This window comes from Polyodon spathula, chromosome 9 (genome assembly GCF_017654505.1).
Source record: "Polyodon spathula isolate WHYD16114869_AA chromosome 9, ASM1765450v1, whole genome shotgun sequence".
Taxonomy (NCBI): Eukaryota; Metazoa; Chordata; class Actinopteri; order Acipenseriformes; family Polyodontidae; genus Polyodon; species Polyodon spathula.
Window position 1 is genome coordinate 6,779,074 of NC_054542.1, and position 22,409 is coordinate 6,801,482.

A 22,409-nucleotide genomic window follows, 5' to 3' on the forward strand; every position below is an offset into this window, starting at 1 on the left:
CTCTAGAGCGAAGTGGCTTTCATCACTGTGTGCATGTGAAGGGGACACGTGTAAACACTGGCAGAGAGAAGAAGAGCTGGGGGACATTCTGCGCAGTCCAGGCCTGGGTGTATAATCATGAGAGTGTCTGCAAACATGCCAGATTATTATAATTAAGACAAGGTGTCGTGAACCTTGGCAGAGCTGGCCTGCAGCCTAGGTTGCTTGTCTTGAAATTTAAACACGCCTTTGAAAAGCTTTTCCAGGCCTAATGTCGCATTCACAGAGCACACAAGTTTAAAAATAAGGCTGAACTGACTGCAAACAAGCTCTTCGCATTTTTAGAGAGTTTTTGAGACCACAAAACAGAGGTATCGCTTTTCCTTTAAAGAATTATTAATTGTCTTTGGTTCTAATAACTTGTATTTTAGGAGTGCCATATTTCACACACAGATGGACATCAATGTTACAGTATATCTGTACTTAATGCGCTAAAAGCTTACCAAATACATAGAATGGGCTTTAGCATTATGCTAGCCTTATGTCTTGCATTATCTGTTTGCACCACTGCTGGGGTTTAGAAAGTAATGTTGCAGTCTGATTTAAATTTTCAATGGTCCAAAAACAATGATATTTACTAAAACCTTTTGGTAGCTGCAATGTTTTTGTGGTCCATTTGTCCTGCACTGTAATACATGTTTGGTTAACTCCCCGTGGAGTTCTTAGACAAGGGGTCACCATGGATACCACAGCTCTCCATACCTGGTAGTGACAGCTAACTTGACTCTAACCATTTATACAGAGCGACAATTAAATACATTGGCTGTGAACAGATAAAGATTTTCATAACCAAGTGATGGGTTGAAACAGGGCCTCAGATTCCCTCAGTCATTGCTGTGACCTGTATGTTAAGCCTTCAGAAATTGCGTAAACTGCTGCGCATGGTCAGGAGACTTGCAATAAAGCTCCTTCACTGTTTAAATGTGCCAAATAAAAAATAAAAAACAACAATTGTACCTGACAGTTGGTGGATAGCTCTTGGCCTGCTTGAGGGTAGCTAGTTATCTTGAATTAAGTACTCAGGAAGTGAAAATAACTGAAGCGGATTAAGCAGGATTAATTAAAGAGACTACAGAATACAGTACAACCTGTGTTTATAAGACCACCTGTTGTACGAGGCTAGTACCACCTGTTAAAAAAAAAAAAAAACGACCAGTTGCCTGTTTTAGAATGCCAAAGCAGATTCGATGAGTAGGGCATTGCATTAATTTAATCCGTTTAATGTAAAAAGACCACCTGTGATATCTGACTTTGACCACACATATTAGGTACTAGGAGCACACACTCGAATTCCAGCAATTGGACCTCCCAGACTCAGAATGATTAAAGGCTTTAAACTTCTCCTTTCTGAGTGTGACTAGACAGGAGGCCTTTCACCTTGTGATCGGGAATGTGTCACTCCCCTCTCCCAGGGGAGGAAACCATCTTGTTACCAAATGGGGTGAGTGTTTGGATGGGGTTTTAATAATGCGGTGTAGCTGAGTAGCAGGCGTAATCTGTGTTCTGAAGCTCAGAAATTCTGGATGCTGGAAGTTCATACTTGGTCTATTTGTGAAGAAAATGGGGCAAAACAACTGATGCAATTCCTTGTGGCCTCCTTGCCTGTCTTCAAGTGATCACCTGTGGATATTTTGGGCAATTCATTTAATTTGTATGCATTATTCATGTAATCTCTTGTACAGGGTGATTAGAAAGTAATGATATGATAAGGTTCCTTGATATGTTAAACTTCTAAATCACCCTGTCTATATATTGTATAGTGTATATATCATTTGAGACAATGGAAAATATTCATGTGTACTGTTGGCTAGGCCTCTACAAAGAGAATAGAATGCACACTTTATGTATAACGTTCTTTTTCTTCTGGTAAAAAAAAAAGGTTAATGATTGTGCTCTGGAGGAAAGCTATTTAATATATACAATGTGTCCCAATCAGCTCTCTGAGGAGCAAGTCAGATTTTTTCAATAACTTAAGATGGATGAAATTGCAGCTGTGCTTGCTCCTATGGATATGCCATTTTGAATATTGTTAAATTATGTTTGTTTGTTTCCCGTGAAACAAAATGCACATGCTTTCTGTCATGTCTACCATTGCTAACAAGGGTTTGCATTTTTGGATTGTATTAATAGCAAAAGCAAAGGGAATAAGGACTATGGCTCCAATATGCCACTGAATTGCATATAGCCTACATTTGTTACCAATTAGTAATCTGGAACTGATTTATTTCAATTACTGCATTTCATGTTTGCTATATCTGATTAAACAAGAAACAGTATTGCATTGCATCTGCTTCTTGACTGACAGAGCCCAAAACTTCCAGAAGCCCATCCACTCCAAAAACTTTAATGCTTCTCATTAGCAGAAATGCAAAACAGACAACTTATTTGCCAACCAATTTGAAGACTTATGCAACTAATTGTGCCTGTTGGTGTGTGGACATCAGTGTGTAAATGCATTACTGCTTCTTGTTTAACATTGAACCTCAACCCTGGTCATGCATGCTTTGTGTTGATGTCATTTGTGGTGCTCCCTGAAATGTGTGTTTTATTTTCCCCCTGTGTTGTTTCTGTTTGTGGTTCACAGGTCCTCCCCTGCATTGTTCCTCTACCTCATCTACCCCTTTTGAGCAGTCCCCCTCCCCTCCCCCCTCCCTTGAAGCCAATGAGAGCCAGAGAAGGTTGCTAAGTAACTGTGTGGCTCAGCCAACCCAGGACTCTGACTCCGAGGAGGAGTTGGCCCCTAATTCATTCTTAGTTAGAACAGGCTCTGGGAACCTCTATGCTCCTACTACGACAACTACTGCTGATGGTAAGTTGGTATTCAAAACTTCTGTTGATTATGAGGGTAAGCACTAAATTGCGTTGAGCTGATGCTGTGCTTTCTTTGCTTTGTGGATGTTGAAATGGGAAAATACACACTGAGACGTTCTGCACAGGTTTGGAGAATTTGATTAAAGCCTGTGTTTAAGTCTTTGGATTATTGATGAACTATTTGTGTTGTCATCAGGAGTTCCAATGAGAGGTCCTCATTAAGATTGTACAGGAGAAATTAAGACCACTTAATAGAAACTGTGTTCAACAGAGTGCCATGTAAAGAACCTTCAGTTACTCATATCTTTATGAAGAATATTCGAACAGTAGAAATGTGTAATTGTTTGTAATGGGTAGGATGGTGCTGTTCATTGGGTGTGTGATGCTGAAGGATTGTTGGTATCATCTAGGAAATAAACTGGTTGCAAAATGTTGCAAAGGAATGACGTTTGTTGTTGTTTTGGAAAAAAAAGGTGTGAGATACTGAAGTCTCAGAGGTTAGGTTTATGTGTTTTTAAGTTTATTAACTTTTCTTTGTTAACTAACCACCATTTGTTTTGAGGCTTTCTCAGTATGGTTAACTCTTAAGGTACATGACAGCAAGTTTCAACTTGAATTCGGGGTAGTTTTAACAGATTAGACTTATATGATAACTCCAAGATCCTCTTTTTCCAGTATTCATCCTAGCAGTTCAATTTACATTAAAGCTTTAAACAAATGCAGCAGTACTAATTAAAATAAACAAATGATTTTGAAGAAGGACTACTGGCAATACAATAATTTTAAAGGAATGAAACTGGCAATAAACTACTTAGAAGAATAATTTAACCTGCTGGTTCTATTCTTCTCTGAAGTTATATCTTTGCAGTAGTAATTCAGTAGCACCCAACTACATGGTTTCATATTAGCTTATTAAATCTGTTATATACTGTAGTGCCAGGTGTTTTTTTTTAGCTCAACGATTGTATTACAGTATGGCACTGTATTCATTTGTAATACAACATTGTGTGCCATAAGAGAAGAAATAACCCTTCACAAAAAATACTTGTATTCATAAATGCCCATTACGAGGGGGATAGAGACGATTTGGTCATATATATGGGACATATTTACAAAACTTTAAGGACAGTTTTAAGGAATATCTGTTTTGCTGAATAAACCACGTTTATTGTTCACAAAACCCTCTCATTTTTTCAAAACACTTCAAAAACAGTCCTTAACAAAGCATTCCTTATTGCATTGAGATAAATATGTGCAAACTTTACAAATTGCAGATTTTGTTAACCTAGCCCAATGTGTTTTATATTAAAAAAGATAACAATAATCAGAATATTTAACCAGTTGCATGACCTTAAAAATATTCACTTAATTATTTATTTTGTATTGTTATATAAAAAAAAAAAAAAATTGCTCTGCATAAAGTATAGTGTGCAAAGGCAAGACTAATGTTAATACGACGTGCATCATGCTTCATTAGCCCGTTTGCATCTTCTGACCTGTTTCTGCACCAAGATAAATCATGACCGTCTGGCACTCAGCCTTGAATTAAGGAATGGTGAAGTGATGTTTTGATTCCTTGTGCTTCTGCTTTTTCCAGTTGTTCCTCAGAGCATGAGTCTGCAAAAGTCTGCAGGCATTGTCTGTATGCGTAAAATCCTGAAGGGATACAAACCAAAAAAAAAAAAAAAAAAAACTGCAGGGTTTTTATCACACAGATTTTAATCTGATGGAACAGAGAAAATGGTGCAGAAATTGAACTGGATGCATGCCCTGTGTTTATTCTGAGCAACTTAATAGTACAATGAATCTACATCATACAGTACCACCACAGTGACTATCATAGTGGTGAACTGAAGGATTTAATCAAGGGGCTTGCTCAGTTTAGTTACTAGTTACATTTTTCTCGCTTTTATCTCCCCATTATGTTGCGAATCGGTAACATATTCCCAATTATCATGGGGAATGGGGATGAAGACATTGGTTTTCATTAATAATAAGATTACACAATCTGTCTTTGCTAATGAACTAATCTGCAGAAAGAGGGTTTAGTAGTGACTGCAGTTGGCCGTTGATCACGTTATCACATTACTGATGGGATGTCCTGCGGACAAGACTCCAGATCCCCTCACTGTCAAGTCATTTAGTCCGAGACAGATGTAGGCTAACAATGAGAAGAACTGTTTGCAGTCATTATCTGTCTCTGTCAGGACGACAAACACACACGTTGCACACACTTCATGGCTAAATTGCTGCCTTGCAAAGTACCTCTCAGAGTATTTCAAGCACTACAGATTGTAGTAAAGTGATTAGGAAATGAGGTCAAGGTTGGATCTTTGTAACTCTTCAGAGTGACACGTTAACTATACCTGTTCATTTGTAATTTCCTTTTGCAATTTATAATGGGCATTCAACTGATAGTCTGATAATATGTGTTCAAAAGCATTATTATTATTATTATTATTATTATAGTAGTAGTAATGTAAATAACGTAGAAAAAGATTCAGAGGATAGTAGTAGTAGTAGTAGTAGTATTTAAGTGCTTAGGACTCTTATATAAATGATGACAAGGATTTTGATTGTTTTGTGTGTTCACCTCAATCCTGACCAGAACACACACTATTATTCAGTCCTGGACCTCACACACACACACACACACACACACACACACACACACACACACACACACACACACACACACACACACACTATAACTATATATATATATATATATATTGTTGTATATCCTCATATAATTGATTTAGATCTTCTATTTAACATCATGTAATCAAAGAAACTACAAAATGACATCGCAAGTGTCTACCGGAAGCCATAATAGTAGTACAGTATTTCATGTAAGATTTCGAAATGTCAGTTTTTTTAGGGCATTTTTTCATTAAGTATACAAAGCAGTATGTCATTTCATGTGTTAACATAGCATTATTCAACAGGTTTCATGTGATTTTATGAAACAAAATGTTTTAATTCAATAGGGTAGTGCAAAACTTTTCGCAATAGCGGTATATGTCTCCTGAGATGAAAGGCATGAATTAGGCCACTGTGCCCTTTATTGTACCTGATTTTGTTCCAGACTACTAATAGCTAAACTCTTCATCTCTGTGCTCCTATTGGTTTGTATCATGGTGCAACCCCAAATGAAGCTGTTGTGGTTGTGGGTGCGTTTAATTAAAATAGAATACAGTATACATTGCAAACAAAAATAAACCTTACTCAGGACACTTTCTTCATCCCAAACCCAAGACATCTAGACTAATTAGGGATCTTCCTTCAGGTTACTTTTTTTATTGATTAATTGTTTCCTCATTTCCTAAAATGTTGGCACCCGCTGTTTTTTAGGACACGTGATCTCATTTTGGCTTGACCTACTGGTATCCTCGTGTCAGCTAGAGCTTCCATTGAACCAATAATAATCTACAATTGCTGATTGCAAGTTAATGTATTATGTGTACTGACAGTTAGTGTTGTCTGTGACTTTTGACAGTTATGTCAAGCAAGAAAAAAAAAAAAATAGTGCTGAGTTTTTTTCAGTCATGGCAAATGTAAATAATTGATTATTGATAGGATTTGGCAACCAATCAGTCAACCTAGACTGTGAATGAAATGGCAGCACTATCCTGGCTATAGAATCTACTAAATATCTTTAAAGCAACTGTACACCAGCACAGCAACTGTCAAGACACTTATTTTATTAATATTTTCTAAGAAGACTAATCATGTGACAAAGTTACTGATTTACATTAAAAAACAACTGGGCTGCCTTGAGGCTCTTGGTGTGGGGTTGTGGGAAGTATTGGGTTTATTTTCCCATCACGTGGAACCGAAATGACAAGTGCAGATTCTTTGTTTTAGACACAACCAGGCTTATATCAGACAAATTAGTTCATATGTTGGCTTCGTCGAGCTATAAAATCTAAAAACGTGACGCCTTCTATCCCTGAATTGCATTAGGACCACCAGGCTCGTCTGACAGGCAGAGGGGTTATTGTACTGTAAACTGTACTGTATATTGTACTTTTTGAGTCTGGTACAGTTAGGTGGTTCACCAGCCAACTCGCCTTGTATTTGCCTCAGCAAAAGACTTGTAGTGAGCACTACCGAATGCCTAACCTTCCAAGAACCTTTCACCTTCTTTTCTGATTATATGTAAATAAGATGTAAATTATGCAAATTAAACTAACAGATTCAACACAGCCCTCCTGCATTGTTCCCTAACTTATTAGCATAGGCCTGACAGCGCAAGAGTCCCATTTCCCTAATAAAGAAAGGCTCTGTCCTTTATTCACTTTACCACCAAATGAGCCATTTAATCCCATATTCAGGCTGTTGTTCAGGGATATTTCAAGGGCATTTTCTTGAGCCGTATACATTTTCTTTTGGGGGGATAATATGGAAATCTTCAATTAAAATAGCAGATCTGGTGATTTTTTTATCTTTTGTATTCCCAAAGTGTTCTGATCTTTGCTAATTTTATCGGTTCTGCAATCACTTGCCTCCTGCCAACGTTGCTCCATTCGCATTCCTTAGCCCCCCCCCCAAACAGCTTGCCCCAGCCACAACCATTTAAAGACAGGCTGCTTAATGCACACAAAGAGCAGAAGCACCAGGACCAGTGTAGATCTGTGGTCCCCCATTGCGAGGCAATTGAGATCCAGCAGCCAATTCATTGACATAATGGAAAAGGGAATACAGTTGTAATCCCAAGATCTCTGGCTTTACTGCTGAAAAGAATAACAGGTGTTGGTCTTGCTTCCTAACCTTAAACTTGCAATATCATAGTGCTACTCGTGCTCAGAATAGCATTCTAAAATGAAAGTGTCGCTGTTAATTAAATGTCAGGCAGCAGTGGTCCACTTCCATGCCGTGTAAAAAGCCTGTCCAATTAATTTCTGTGGAGTGCTTTATTTCTGCTGGGCACACCATACTGCAAGCAGATTTAGTATTGCAGTTTTCATAAGATTTTTTTTTTTTTTAATTAACATTAAATTATAATAATTTATATTTCAGAATTAAACTGGCCTATTTTAAAGCAACATTTCAAAAATGAATAGAAACACTTCCAATTACAATACCAGGTTTATCAATATGCGTAGGCATGCATGACCATATTAATAACATTCATTAAGGCTGTATTCTTTAAACATGTCAGCATGTTGAAACCTGTGGTTATATAATGCATTTACCATAGTTCAACTTGGTTTGCCATACTTTTTAAATATACTTTACAATACCTCATTGGTCTTGGCTTAGCTGTGCTTTACCATTCTTTCACCTGCTTTATCACACTTTGAAATGCTTTTACTGCGAGAGACGTTTGTAAGGGGTGCCCCCCTACTATATAATGGGGGGTGGAAGTGATTCTTCTGAGAATTTGGCCATTGGGTTTAACACCCCATGCTGTGCTGTGGAATCTTTAACAAAGCAGGCCACAGTTTTTCATCATCTCTGAAGGAAAGTACCATGAAAACAAGGCCCCAGCTTGCTGTGATAAGATGCTGCTTGACAGAGCATGTTCCAGTTATCCACAGGCAGATTAGGAGCCAGCGACCTCATAGTCCCTATGCAAGCATGTTTGGATTGACCGGCACCCACTGTTTTAATACTTATCAGGTATATCAGATAAACCTAAAAGTATGCGTTAGCTTGTGGCTCTCCCAGTCCATCCCATTGCAGGTACCTGTTCAAACCATGTCTGTAAATATTTAATTGAACAGCCCATCTTATTACTAGGGGTTCCATTGTTTTGTTAAACATCAGGGTCCAGTGACTGTTAATAATTGAGGCCCTTGTTTGAAAAAGACCCTGCATTGGGATGGACTGGTATAGCCATGCTGTAGGTGAGTACCACTGGAAAGGGAGGTATATGACTGCGACTCATTTTCAAATTACTGAGACATTCAAAAGAAAACCTCTCATGTTGGTGTGAACGCCGTCATTCACACTACCTGTTGAAAACCTGGTTTTGAATGAAGTGAATGGTTTTAGCACGTGTTGATAGCAGCTTGTTTAGGCAGTGTAAATAAAAGAAGCACCTTTTTCAGTACACGTTTAAACACATACCTCCGTTTCTTCAACTGGAATACTACGTTGGTCTAATTAAGAGCAGTTACAGTACCCACCATGTATCTGCTCCTCAAATTTCTATATAGTATCAGATATAGTCAACACATTTAGTAGTGAGCCCTTCTTTATAATGAGGCCTGTTCTGAATAGTGGTGGTTACACAGTGGCTGCCATTTCTTAGTCAGACATCTCCTGCTTTTTTCACTTCAGTTACATGGCTTAAATTGAGGGGAAAAAAAAAAGAATGTCCTTCTCAGTAGCATTCTCATGCTGGCTTTTTCCAGTGTCTTGTGAGACTGAGCTGCCCGTCTGTGAGAGAGATGCTGACAAGATGTTATTTGCCGCAAATCATTGTGAGATGTTTTTACACTAATTAATGGAGCAGACCAGAAAACACACAAGGTCTCACTGGAGCCTTCTCACTCATACTTTTGGAAGGAGACCAGCAGAGGCCTGGAAATTATGCCTAGAACACGTTGTTTACTGTATACCTCTTACCTTTCAAGTGAAACCTGTGGACAGGTTGTATTCCCTCTTGTAACTACCTACAGAACTCTGTGACACAGAAACTCCTAACAACACATGCGAAAGAGAGCTTCTAGCTTAAACTTAGTAGCAGCAGTCACAACTGCCAAGTAGAACACGGTTTTCGACTTGACGTTGACCTACATTTTGAAATAAATGTGATGGGCATTTCCTGTGCTTCACTAATCAAATAAATGTACATGATATATCAGTCAGTATTGCTTTTTATTTTAGTTTTTTTTTTTTTTTTTATACAGTAGTACTGACTCATCCACCTTACTGCTTTGATCGCATTACCATGGCCTCACCCAGCCTTATCAGTATCTGTAAGAATAATGTAATCGACATTGCCTCTAATCTACTTATTTAAAGACACTGCTCAAATTATTTTAACCTTGATCTTAATCTATCATTTTTTTTTGTCTGATTAAAATTGTTGTACTTGATTTTGCCCACTGTCTGGCGCTGGCATTGGCCGTCCCTGCTGGAAACCAGATTCTGGTGAAAACCTTTATAAAAAGAAATAAAGCTAGTTGTCAGCTAACCAAGGTAATTTTGGCTCTTTTTATTGGTATACACTGGTTCAAGCTAAGTTTCTCTTTGACTGGCTTTTCTGCTTGCAATACCTAGTGCAGGCTTTCGACAGCCTTTGGCATTTTTATGCGAGCCTGAGCGATGGTCAGTAATTCACAAGGATACAAAAGTAATGTCACGTTGTTCTCCGGGCAATAGTTCATGATGATTCTGTTCATGGGTCAGGAAAGCCGCTTTTTAAGAAAATCCGGCATTTCACCTATTCACTGGTTTCAGGTTACCAGTTTCCATGTGTTTAAAATAGCAACAAATGTGAAACATGTAAACAATTTCAGGATGTAGAGCACAGCATCATTTTTTCAATTACATTAAAACAAACAGAGGAAATCCTATCTCCTATGCCTGCTAGTGCAGACTGTTTAAAAAATCCAACTTTCAATGATACTGGCACAGAAAAGTTCTGCTGGGTTACTGAAGCCTAAACCTTTGTTTTCATCAATGAACCTTAGCATTGGTCAGGTCAGTACTCCACACCAAATCAACACCTGACAGCTGCTCAATACACCTTAAATAAGAGGTGTCAGCTGTCGGTACATTCTTGTCAATGACAAGGATTTTTTTCACATTTTTGCCTCTAATTTAGCTCAAAGTAAAAGTGTGAATGCCAGTGTGAGCCTTAAGAAAATTCAATCATGACGTAAAACTATACCAAGTGTTACTGGGTTATTTAATATGAGTTAGCTCATTGTCACCTTATTTTCCACTGAGAATCGAGAATCACATGTTATTTGGGGTGAAGGAGAGTGGCAATGCTGTTATTTTTTTTATATTTCAGAAGCGTCTGTGGTGCAATGAAATGCCTGCACATATGTTGCCAGGATCGAAACTTCCAATAAGAAACTGAGACGCTATGGTTGAAAATGGTTTTGAATCATAGCTCAAAATACACTGCATTCCTACCTGCATGCCATTGCTGGTTGTCATGCATATATAGTGTGTTGCTTGTTGCACCTTATTGCAGCCTTGCCCTAGCAATCCTTGACAAAATCAGTAAAGAAATAAGGTAGATTTTCTTTTACTCATAGCTGATTGTTTGTTTGGTTTTTTTTTTAAGAGAATTTTGTCAAACAAGTCCTGTCCTGCCTTTGTGCTGATTCTCAACCTGGAGAAAATGAGAGCATTCCACGGGGGCTTTAAAACACTTTTTTTGAGGAGACAATTGATTGCAGCATGGCTGTCACAAGAGACTCTTTCAGTTGGTTGACTTATCAGCTTACTAGGGCCAGAGCTCTGGAGGCGTGATTCCAGAGCACAGCTAAACACACTTCAGAAACCTGTGTGTGAACAAACCAATTAGGCAAGTCAGGCTCCTTCAATAATCCACTGCAGATATTGTTTAAGAGGAAAGACGAGACCACGTTAAAAGGAAGAGGCGCTACATTAGCTCACACTGAACTCATGCAGCCAATTGATTGATGAATTGCACTGTAGTTATGGAAATTGATTAATAGAGCTCTGAATTCCTTACTCTCGGGTTTGTAAGGGTGGAACGAAGGCCTGTGTTCATTGCCACAGCATTAAAGTAATTTCTCCAAGTCGAGAGTGTATTTGGCCTGATATTTCAAATGCTAGAGCTGATTTTAGAACACAATGCCCAAGGGAGTATTTCCTGAAACTAGAGTCACATTCACTTTGAAATACGAGATAGAGGACCCCCTTCAGATTGCCCTAACATCATCATGGCATTATACAACACCAATAGTTGCCTCAATTACTATGTAGTAGTGTTGGCACGCTATACACAGTGAATATTGTCCAAACCCACACCTTATATCAAAATATTTGAAACCGTTTATTAAACACACCAATTGCCAAATCAGCATTTCTCTCTTTAACCCACCTGCCGCAGTAGAAATCACTGAAATGCTCATTTTGAATTCATACAGGCAAATCATTAATTCATGTTAATTGTGACAGCATTTTAAATGGGGTTATCTAGAAAAACCGATGATCTCTGTTTGAGCGACATGTCAGGTGTTATGTGCTTGATGGCCTTTGTAACTCTGCCTGCATTGACAGCACAGCAGCCTTGGTAATCCAAGTCAATTGACGCTGATGGCATTTTAATGTAATGCACAGTGTAATTTGTACCAGAGCTCTTTAATAATTAGGTAATGCTTTTAATTTATAATCAGAATTAAATAGCGTCATCTTTTAAGGCTTGACAGCTTCCATCGTCTGTTACTGTAGAGCCACAGTGGGGTTCTCATTCAGCCATGCTAAGGCCAACCACTGTTTTGACTGTCCATCAACATCCTAGAAAATAGTAACCTTCTTCTGCTCTCTAATTAATACCTGTCTTTCATTGTAAAAAGAGAATCGGGTCAAACATAGTGACACACACTGAAATATGCTCCTTTGCTAGAACTATAGATAATATGATAAAGTTGTTCTTCAAACCAGTTCCTGACCCTTGATCAAGAGGGCACTATTTCCTTGGTATCACCTATCCCTGTCATAAGGAAAGACACTTTGTATGGGTGGTAGCCTGTAAACCTGCCTGTTCAGTCTCCACATCCTGCTTTCTAATTGAGATAAGCCAAGGGAGGGGAGCGGGGAGCCGTGGTGTAAGTTGCCAGGGAAGTTGTCCACAACAATTAAACAAACAAAACGTTTCTTACAGCCAAACCAAATGTTTAAATAACGTTGTAACCTGGAAAGACTGGGGGTGTGGTTGGGGTGCATTCAGCTGAGTGTAGCTGCAGAGGATACGAGGCTATAGACTAGAGAAGGATAATAATGGGTGCTACCTGAGCCCCTCAGATATATTGTAACGAACAGCCTGGTGAGTGGAACTCTCGAGTGCCAATTTATCCTGCATCTGCTCATTATTTCTGTCTGCCTTGGAAACTGATGGTGGATCCTTGTGTGTGAATAGCTAGCTGGCAAAGACAAGGGTTTTTTAATTTAAGTGCAGCAAATTCTTTCACTGTACAAAGAGCTTTTTAGACGTTTTTCATACGCAAACTTAACTAATGAAGTATTTATTCATATTTATTATTTGTTTGTTTGTTTGCTCAACATTTTTTTTTGTCTGAGGCTAAATTTCAGTTATTTCATAAAAAAATGTAGGGGAATTTTAAGCTTAAATATATTGGCCTAGAACATCTATGACATCCACTGGTTTCATGAACCGGATTCTAATCTTGAACTGCCTAATGTTGCGGTCAGGCAGCAGATTGGTGCTAGTCAGTCTGATACTAGTGTGTTTAGACTGCAGTAAAACACTGTGCAATGATCATTATTATAGCAAGTGTCCACCTTCCCTTTATATCTTGTGGTCTACCATCTTCAACGGTTTTCCATAAATTTACAGAGAGAACAGCAGTACACATACAAATAGCACAAAAAATCAACCAAAACAACCTGAGTATCAATTTTTACTGCACATTAAATATTACAAGGTTGTAAAAGTAAAATGTAAAAGCAATCAGGAAATGACTTTCCATGGTTTACGAGGCCTAATTGATTCAATGCTTTTTGCTGAAGGAAACGATAGTCCATTTTGTGTTCTTCAACAGTCTTTTTATTACCGATGTGGTGGCTTTGATGTATCGCCACTTGAAAATTACTACGGTAAATTCAGTTGCTATCATGAAAATACACTTTGCTTGAATGGTCTGCTGCTTACTGTACATCAGAATACAGTTAATTAATAAACCTGTTTTGCTTTTCCTTTCTAGACCAGACATCCACATTTCAGAACCACTCCAGACTGCGGACCCCTCCACTCCCGATTTCCCACACCCCAAACCAGCACCATGCGGCCTCCATCAACTCTCTGAACCGGGAGAACTACAACCCTCGCAGCAACCCCAGTCCGGCACCAACGGACCACTCTGTACCTGCAGACATTCCACTCGGCTCACAGGAGCCAGCCAGCACACAGGACAACTGGCTGCTCAACAGCAACATCCCACTGGAGACCAGGTATGACAACCAAGGCCTGCTTTTTCACCATAGCATCTCTATGGGATTTGGTTTCAGTCCAGGCCCAAATGTCTTAATAATGATGAGAGACCAACATCTGTTTCAATAAATTTGGCCTGTTATGATGTACCTTTATTTACCACCTTTTATTGTCCAGCTAACATTTTTTATTTTTTAATTATTGACTCACCAACAATAAAAAAAAAAATGAATGCACTAAAATGCTGTTATATTGTCATGCAACTTTGAGGCTTCCTACATACGCTCATTGAAACATGCAAGTTGAACATGAAACACTGTAATATAGCAGCAAATTGATTTCTTTAACATGAAAGTAACACATACACATTTGTACCACCCAGGCAGTACAATCCTCGAGAGACTTGATGTGCATTCGAAAGCTGAAAAAACAAAAAAACCAAAAAAAAATCATGTTTTATACATCTGATTATTATACTATTAGGCTCCTTAGAGACCCAAAATGGCTAGTGAATTATGGAGCTAATTTAGTAGCCCAATTATGCTATATGTTGTATTAAACTCTATGGGTTTAGTCATGATTCAATCAATAATAATAATAATAATAATAATAATAATAATAATAATAATAATAATAATAATAATAGTTTAACTTTAAGTAATGATACATGTTTTATGATAAAGTAGAAGAATTTCCCACAGTGAATCATCATACAGTACAGATGGCAGGAGTGTGTATTATAAAAGGCCGGCTATCATTAAACCATTAAAGATTACAGCCTTCTGTCTTTCTGTCCATCCTTTCCTGTGTTATTTTTTGGCAAATGGTTGTTTTTTCCAGGCTGGTTTCAATAAACATAGTTAGTAATGGCTCACATTTACAGAACTTAGCAGTCAATCAACCGGGATTTATCCAAGGGTTAACTAACTGACAAATGGAGAGCCACAGAGACCTTAGCTATACAGCCTTAGACCTAAATCACCAACATCCAAAAATGACCTTACCCTAAGCCCTATGACAATGGTCGATTCCTGTCCAAAACACGTTTTGCCAGTGTTGGTTCAACCAGTGAGCACCTGGTTGGAACAAAGTCTTGGTTAAGTACCACTGCCCTATGGCATTGGGTTGACTGTGACCATTTGATTTATGTAGAAAAATGTATTGATGTTGAAACGTGTGTTAAAGCAGGAGAATACGAGTAGCCTTGAGGAATTCAACAGAAACAAACAGCAGCTGCTATCCCAATGATCTTTTTTTAATGAATTAATTGAATGAATTGAAAAATAAATAATGAACACCTTTTTTTGCTGTAGATGAAGAATACAGGATCACTTGTTAAATAAGAAATGTAGCGATCATAAGGATTTACAAATCTTTGCATCAAAGTGAAACATCCGGTAATACAGAAGCACTAAAATGGTTAGGTTTTCATGTTCAACCTGTACAGTGTATGCAGCTGAATGCCAGTTCATGAATTCATTACATTACGTTGGTTTTCTCTTATGGAACAGTATTTTCATAGGTCACCAAATTATGGGAACACTATACATCTTATCTTGGGGGTATTACATGAGAAAGTATCTAACATTCTGTTGTGTACAGTATTTCACTGTGGACCTTCCCAAACTGCGGTAACCCACACCCATTATAATAATGAGCGTAGCAATATTACGCATCAAAATAGACAACTTATATTTGGTGTGTACTGGAAAATGTGAAAAAAAAACATTTTATTTATTTATTTATTTATTATTGCTAAAATAAATTGGTGTTTGAGGGCATCTCAAACTGTGGTAGTAAAAGCAACATGTATGACTATATAGAAACTATAAGGGTTGATTCGTTGTTTTCTTTCAATTGTGGTCGTAAAGGAGCCAGAATACTCTTATGTATATCAGAGAAGAGCAAGACGCATACAGAGAAGGGCAGGGATCATTCAATACAAGGTATGGGGTATCCTGGCAAAGCCCAGTGTGCTGGCAACAGCTCCAGTACTGATAGGTGGCTGTTAATTGTCTCACTAATATGTCACACTTGTACTAGTCTAGTTCCATAAGGGTATTTATTTTCGTGATTTATTATTTTTTTAATTTATTTTATGTCCAACACTTCCTTTTTTGTTTGGTTTGGTTTGGTTTCTACTTGCATGACTCACTCTAGCTTCATTCATCTTTCCATCTGTGTGTAGAAACATTGCAAAGCAGACATTCCTAGAGACTTTACAGGACAACTTCATTGAGATGGACATTATCGGCTCAGCCCGCCGTGAGGGTGCTTACAATGACGGGTACGTGACACTTCAGCACAGTATCTTTTTTTTATTTTTATCCGTTTTCCACTAATATATAATTCACCTTTTTTTTATCTTTAGCATCTTTCCTCGTACTTTACTGTCACAGTATTTCCATAGCAACCACTGCACAGTTATTCATGCCAAATAATCCACTGGGGATTTGAATGTACACTACATTCGCAGGGTTATGCTGGCATAAAACATCTGTTGTGCACTTCCATGCTTTTGCATCTCAGCCTTTGAAATCAACTTTGAAGTCACACTGTGAGCCCCAGCTGTACTATTACACAAGCAGAGCATTCTGTTGACCAAAAATAGCTTCTATATACACTTCATCCATGAGTACAGGCCCATAAATAAAGAGACATTCATTTTGGTGGAAAAACACAGTAAAGAAAGAAACTAAGAAAGAAAATTATATTTGTTTTGTTTTCTCTTTCCTGTCTGAATTTAGCCTCAGCATTATCTTTCCATAATCTATATATAAAGCAGCTTCCAGGAACAGCATATATAATAAATGGTAGTATTTTCATCACATGAATGCCTCTTTGGGTCATGGTGTATTTATAGTGTTTTGGGTTTTTTTTGTCTTCAATTTGTGTTGTTATTCTGTGCAAAATGTGTCGATGAGTCACTATTGAAAATGTATCATCCTGTTTCTGTCCAGACCTAAATGGTCATCCATGACTCACTGTGAATATACCCCATTCTTGGTCAAGATGTGTGAAGCCAAGGCATTGATGGTACATTAGCGACCTTTTTTTAGGGTCATTCATTCCAAAGTACAGTACAGGGTCACCAAATTGTATTGTTGTTTCATTCAACATCATCTAGAACTGGATCTTTCGTTATAGGAAAGAAAATTGACTTTCTTTCCAGGCTTTCTATTTTCCTAATATTGACATGATGTTGTTGTGTTTTACACCTGAAGGTAATGTCAGACCTAAGCACTTGTTTCCGTGGTAACCAAGAGCCTTCAATAAGGGGAAAATGACAGGCTGAAATCTGCAAAGGACATTTCTGGGAAGCAAGCATGTGTGAAAATAAGATAAATACATATTGTTAAAGTCTCCAAAACACCTGAAATATCACTCAAAAGTATGCACTGTTAAAAGAAAACAGAAATTAAATTGTCTTAAGTGTTTGCTCATAAGTTACTTTGAGGGAATGGAAAATATAAATTCCAAAGAGAAGGTTTCGTACAGTAAATATTTTCTTGATTGCTCTGGGTTTTGTTTGGACAACATTATGAATGTGGTGATATTCTATTGTACTCTGGTTTGAATATGAATTCAATTTAATGGGGGTGGTGTGTTGACAGGTTCAGTACATTTTAACAGCTCTTCTTACTCATAGTAGTAAAAAGAAATACCTGTGTTATTGTAGCCCGAGCCAGGCATCTACTGGGGACACGCTGTCATTAGGAACTGCACTGTATGGTATTCAAGTATTTAAGAGCTCTCAATAGCAGTCACCATGCCTTCATTAAACAAAGAAAATGCTACTGCATTGGTCAGTAAAGGGGATAAACAAACAAGAGGCACCCAGACAAACAGGCATATTTAACAAATTGTTTTGTAACGGTGTGTATTTTGCAGGCACTTCCTGTTCAAGCCCGGGGGCACGTCGCCTCTCTTTTGCACGACGTCCCCGGGGTACCCCCTGACGTCTAGCACTGTGTACTCCCCCCCACCCCGCCCACTCCCCCGGACCACCTTCTCCAGACCTGCCTTCAACCTGAAGAAGCCCTACAAGTACTGCACCTGGAAGTGTGCTGCCCTGAGTGCCATTATCATCTCTGTCACGCTGGTCATTCTGCTGGCTTACTTCATTGGTAAGCCTTTCTCACATTCTGGGAAGCCAAGAACACATAAATATGTTGTATGCACACAAATCAAATTTGATTTTGCCTTTAAGAGATACAGTGCTTCCCTTTTGTAAGACGGTCCCTTTAAACTGCGGGCGGTACGATTATGGCTCCCATTTGCCCCATAATGCCACTAAACTCACACTAGTATCCTTTTTATGAGGCAGAACACAAATAGCACAGTCTCTTAACTATAGCTCCTGACTACAGCATTATAAAGGGGGAGCACAGTATATTATTTGTGCTATTACAGTAGCTAATTTTGTCACAATATCAACATGTTTTGTTTTTTTCTAGCCCAAATGAGGTGTCATACAGCATCTTCTTTTCTCCCTTTCTAATTTGTTGTCACCTTGAATAAACAGCAAACTCACTAGTCTGATAGTTAAAGCTACAATACCAATTGACTAATACTGGCATAGGCTGTAATAAAATGAAGGCAACTTTAAAACAATAAGTGTAGGCCATCATTCCAGATTTAACAATTAATTCCCTTCAGTACTTTTTCGTATGCAGAGCAACCACATGTTTTTTCCTATGTCCTGACCTATAAGGTAAATGCTACAAATAGTTTTTGCAGCCTTAACATATAATACCTGCACTGATGTAACATTTTGTAATGGCACTAGATGACTGTACATTTCCTCAATGCATTCCATCACGTGCAGTAATGCTTAATGAAAGACAGCTAAATGAATTACTAAATGTCGTGTCTTCTTTAACTCTAAGGGCTTGCAGTACAGTGAGGGGAGGCTGTCTTTCGGGGTGGGAAGTCATACATCTAGTTGTGAAACTACATTTTGATAGATTCTTCCATTTGCTGCCCAGAGGTTAAAATGGCTCAGCCCCAAGCCACTGACAGTTCGGGCACTGTCAGATACAATGTTATACAACTTTTGCGTTCCATTTATTTAAATTGTATCTGTGATGGTAAACCAGCTTGTAGGGTACCCCAGTTCTCCATGTAGGTGTAGTTTAGGCTTGTTACATTAATGGAAAAAAATCTAATACAGGAGCAGTTTCTACATTGTTTCTTGTTCAGCCATGTATTAACAAGTTGCTCCAAAGTGATGCAGTTGGCTCGATGCATGCTCAGAATCTGGGCACTTTTTATTTCTAAAGGTATTTTTGACCTGGCAATGTGCCAGAGTTGTCCACCAGGCTGATGCAGCTTAATTACTAGGGGTAATTACTTCTTCAAAAATATGAATTATTACAATTCAAAGTATCTCCCATTGCACCTGAGGTAAACACGCTCAACAATGAATCTCGCCACAAGATCCCGAGTTCTAATCAGAAATAAGGCCTGGATTTAATTAGATGTTGATGAAAAAATATATTCTTCGAGTGCAATTACTTATTGAGTAACATAATTGAAATCTGTGGCTGCGTTTGTTAATGAACCCATGCCTCCTGATTGATGTTTTGGCTCGCCACATGCTTCTCTTGTACTTTAGGAAATTGATCTGTTTTATAGCATTTGAAAGTCTGAGACTTTGTTAGGAGCCTGCAAAGTGGTGGTTCATCTTTACAAGGTCAAAGCGTTCATGTTAACCCAACCAAAATCACCACCTCTAATGGTTTGTTCCTCATTATATATACAATAAAAGCAACTTGAACACGTTTAAATCACACATCTTCTGTACAAATACTTACACATATGCTCCAAATCCTTTTAAAATAGCATCATTTGTGGGAGGGTTTGTTTGCCCCTTAGGGAAGACTTTGGCTTGGCTACAATAGAACTGTTGTGAATCACCTGTGGTAATAGGAACTTTTATCAAGTAAGAGTAATAAAGCAAACTTTATGTGATGTCAGTTTAGTCCTAAAATGCCATCTGTGCTCCTTCAAAAAGTAGCCCCTGGAAAATGACCTGCTATTGGTATTCCAGAGCTCAATGTGCATGTTTAGCTAATGTGACAGCTTAACAAGTGGTCTGCTTTTAAGATTAACTCCTAGATAAGATAGGACTGCTGAATAGTTTTCAGAAATGGATAATTACCCACTAAGCAAAAAGAAGTGGTGGTGTTGGCGGTTGATGCTCAGTTGAGTCTAGTTTCTTTTCCTCTGGGGTTGACAGGTTAGTCCATGGCTGTGGTTAGAGAGCTGTGCATGCGAGCATGTGTATAATGAGGCAGGAAATGAAGAGCATTGTACTCGCTGCTCATCCATTCAAGTGACTAACAGGTATTAATTAGCCATATGTTTGCAGACTCACCCTGTCCAGCCAGTGGCAGCTAAGCAGAATGAATGAACTTTTGAGTGAAGTCTTTAATTTTGTGGTAAAGTTCTTTGTGCTTCACATATTATTATTATTATTATTATTATTATTATTATTATTATTATTATTATTATTATTATTATATTATTTTTTTTTAATGTACAGAATATTTGTGCTAAATATAATATAAAGCACAGACATTACTTTACTGTATAGTTATAAACAATTATTTTTGCCATCTGTGGAATTCTAGAAGTCACTTCCCACAATAAAAAAAGTGATTTGTGTCTTCTTGATAATGTACCAAGCTGTATAGTTCCTGTACACTTGCTTCACCTATATCTATCTTTCTCACTACATAATACAACTATCAAACTTTACATCAATATATGTTTCTAAAAGTCAGCATTTCCTTTCATTGATGTCAATCAGGTTAAAAACTTGATACATGACTGCCATAAGGAAGGAAGGGCTAATTTATTTTTTATAACCCCACCTTTAATTGCGTCGCTCCCAGTGATTTATCATTTTTCCATTCCTTTCCAAAAAACAGCTCTACCCTCTGCATTGAAGTGAGAGAAACCACTTCCCATTGAAACAGATCTGGGATTCATTTAAAGGCATTTTCAAAATGACTATTGATTTACTAAGCTCTAGGAAATTGCTTCCATCCTTTATTGCTACAATATGAAAGGCCTCATAATTTCAACACAGATCTTTGGCAATATCTGAATGGAAGAATTAAAAGAGTGTAGCAAACCGGTACATGGGTAACTAATGAAAGACTGTGCATGGGAAGACAAAAATGCATCACTTTTATTAAAACGGGTTCGATTTTGTAGGTTGGCAAAACATCATTGTGGTTTGTGAATAATTCAACCAGGGCTCGCAAAGCTAGAGTATTATAACCCATGTGCCTGTCATTAAGAGATGTTTCTTTCAACAGCATTGGAAATTAAGTTGACTAAAGTTGTTTGAATGGTTTTCTTCTTTAAAACTGAGCAACAGTATGGTTTGCCTGGGAAGAGCCTCTTTCTGAACTGGAAGCGATCAAGCCTTAATGGATTCCATCATAAATCCAACGCTTTTCTTTCTGAACCATTTTCACTCTCTGACAGCAATAACTCCCACAGAACGCAGCCCAACACAGACCTCTCTCATTACAAGACAGCACAGCCCTCTCTCATCACAACACAGCACAGCCCTCTCTCATCACAACACAGCACAGACCTCTCTCATTACACAGCACAGCCCTCTCTCATTACAACACAGCACAGCCCTCTCTCATCACAACACAGCACAGCCCTCTCTCATCACAACACAGCACAGCCCTCTCTCATTACAACACAGCACAGCCCTCTCTCATCACAACACAGCACAGCCCTCTCTCATCACAACACAGCACAGCCCTCTCTCATCACAACACAGCACAGCCCTCTCTCATCACAACACAGCACAGCCCTCTCTCATCACAACACAGCACAGCCCTCTCTCATCACAACACAGCACAGCCCTCTCTCATCACAACACAGCACAGCCCTCTCTCATCACAACACAGCACAGCCCTCTCTCATCACAACACAGCACAGCCCTCTCTCATTACAACACAGCACAGCCCTCTCTCATAACAACACAGCACAGCCCTCTCTCATCATCTCTCACAACACAGCACAGCCCTCTCTCATCACAACACAGCACAGCCCTCTCTCAGCCCTCTCTCATCACAACACAGCACAGCCCTCTCTCATTACAACACAGCACAGCCCTCCCTCATCACAACACAGCACAGCCCTCTCTCATAACAACACAGCACAGCCCTCTCTCATTACAACACAGCACAGCCCTCTCTCATCACAACACAGCACAGCCCTCTCTCATCACAACACAGCACAGCCCTCTCTCATCACAACACAGCACAGCCCTCTCTCATTACAACACAGCACAGCCCTCTCTCATTACAACACAGCACAGCCCTCTCTCATCACAACACAGCACAGCCCTCTCTCATTATAATGCTAGCGGGGCTTGGGAGCCGTAGTTCACAGATCGTGCTGCATGCTCTGCTTTTTA

General features: G+C 38.6%; 1 protein-coding gene across 11 annotated transcripts in view; it reads left to right on the forward strand.

The window, feature by feature from the left end:
- tenm4 (teneurin transmembrane protein 4) overlaps window positions 1–22,409 on the forward strand; it is a 183,352-nt gene that overhangs the window by 83,929 nt on the left and 77,014 nt on the right. For 6 of the 11 annotated variants that reach the window (XM_041258618.1, XM_041258621.1, XM_041258622.1 and 3 more), the window contains exons 4-8: window positions 2,624–2,848; window positions 13,731–13,977; window positions 15,829–15,903; window positions 16,146–16,244; window positions 17,849–18,084. In XM_041258618.1, the coding sequence (XP_041114552.1) occupies window positions 2,624–2,848; window positions 13,731–13,977; window positions 15,829–15,903; window positions 16,146–16,244; window positions 17,849–18,084 (882 nt within the window). The remainder of the gene's footprint in view (window positions 1–2,623; window positions 2,849–13,730; window positions 13,978–15,828; window positions 15,904–16,145; window positions 16,245–17,848; window positions 18,085–22,409) is intronic. The other 5 variants (XM_041258625.1, XM_041258629.1, XM_041258626.1 and 2 more) reach the window with 4 other exon arrangements.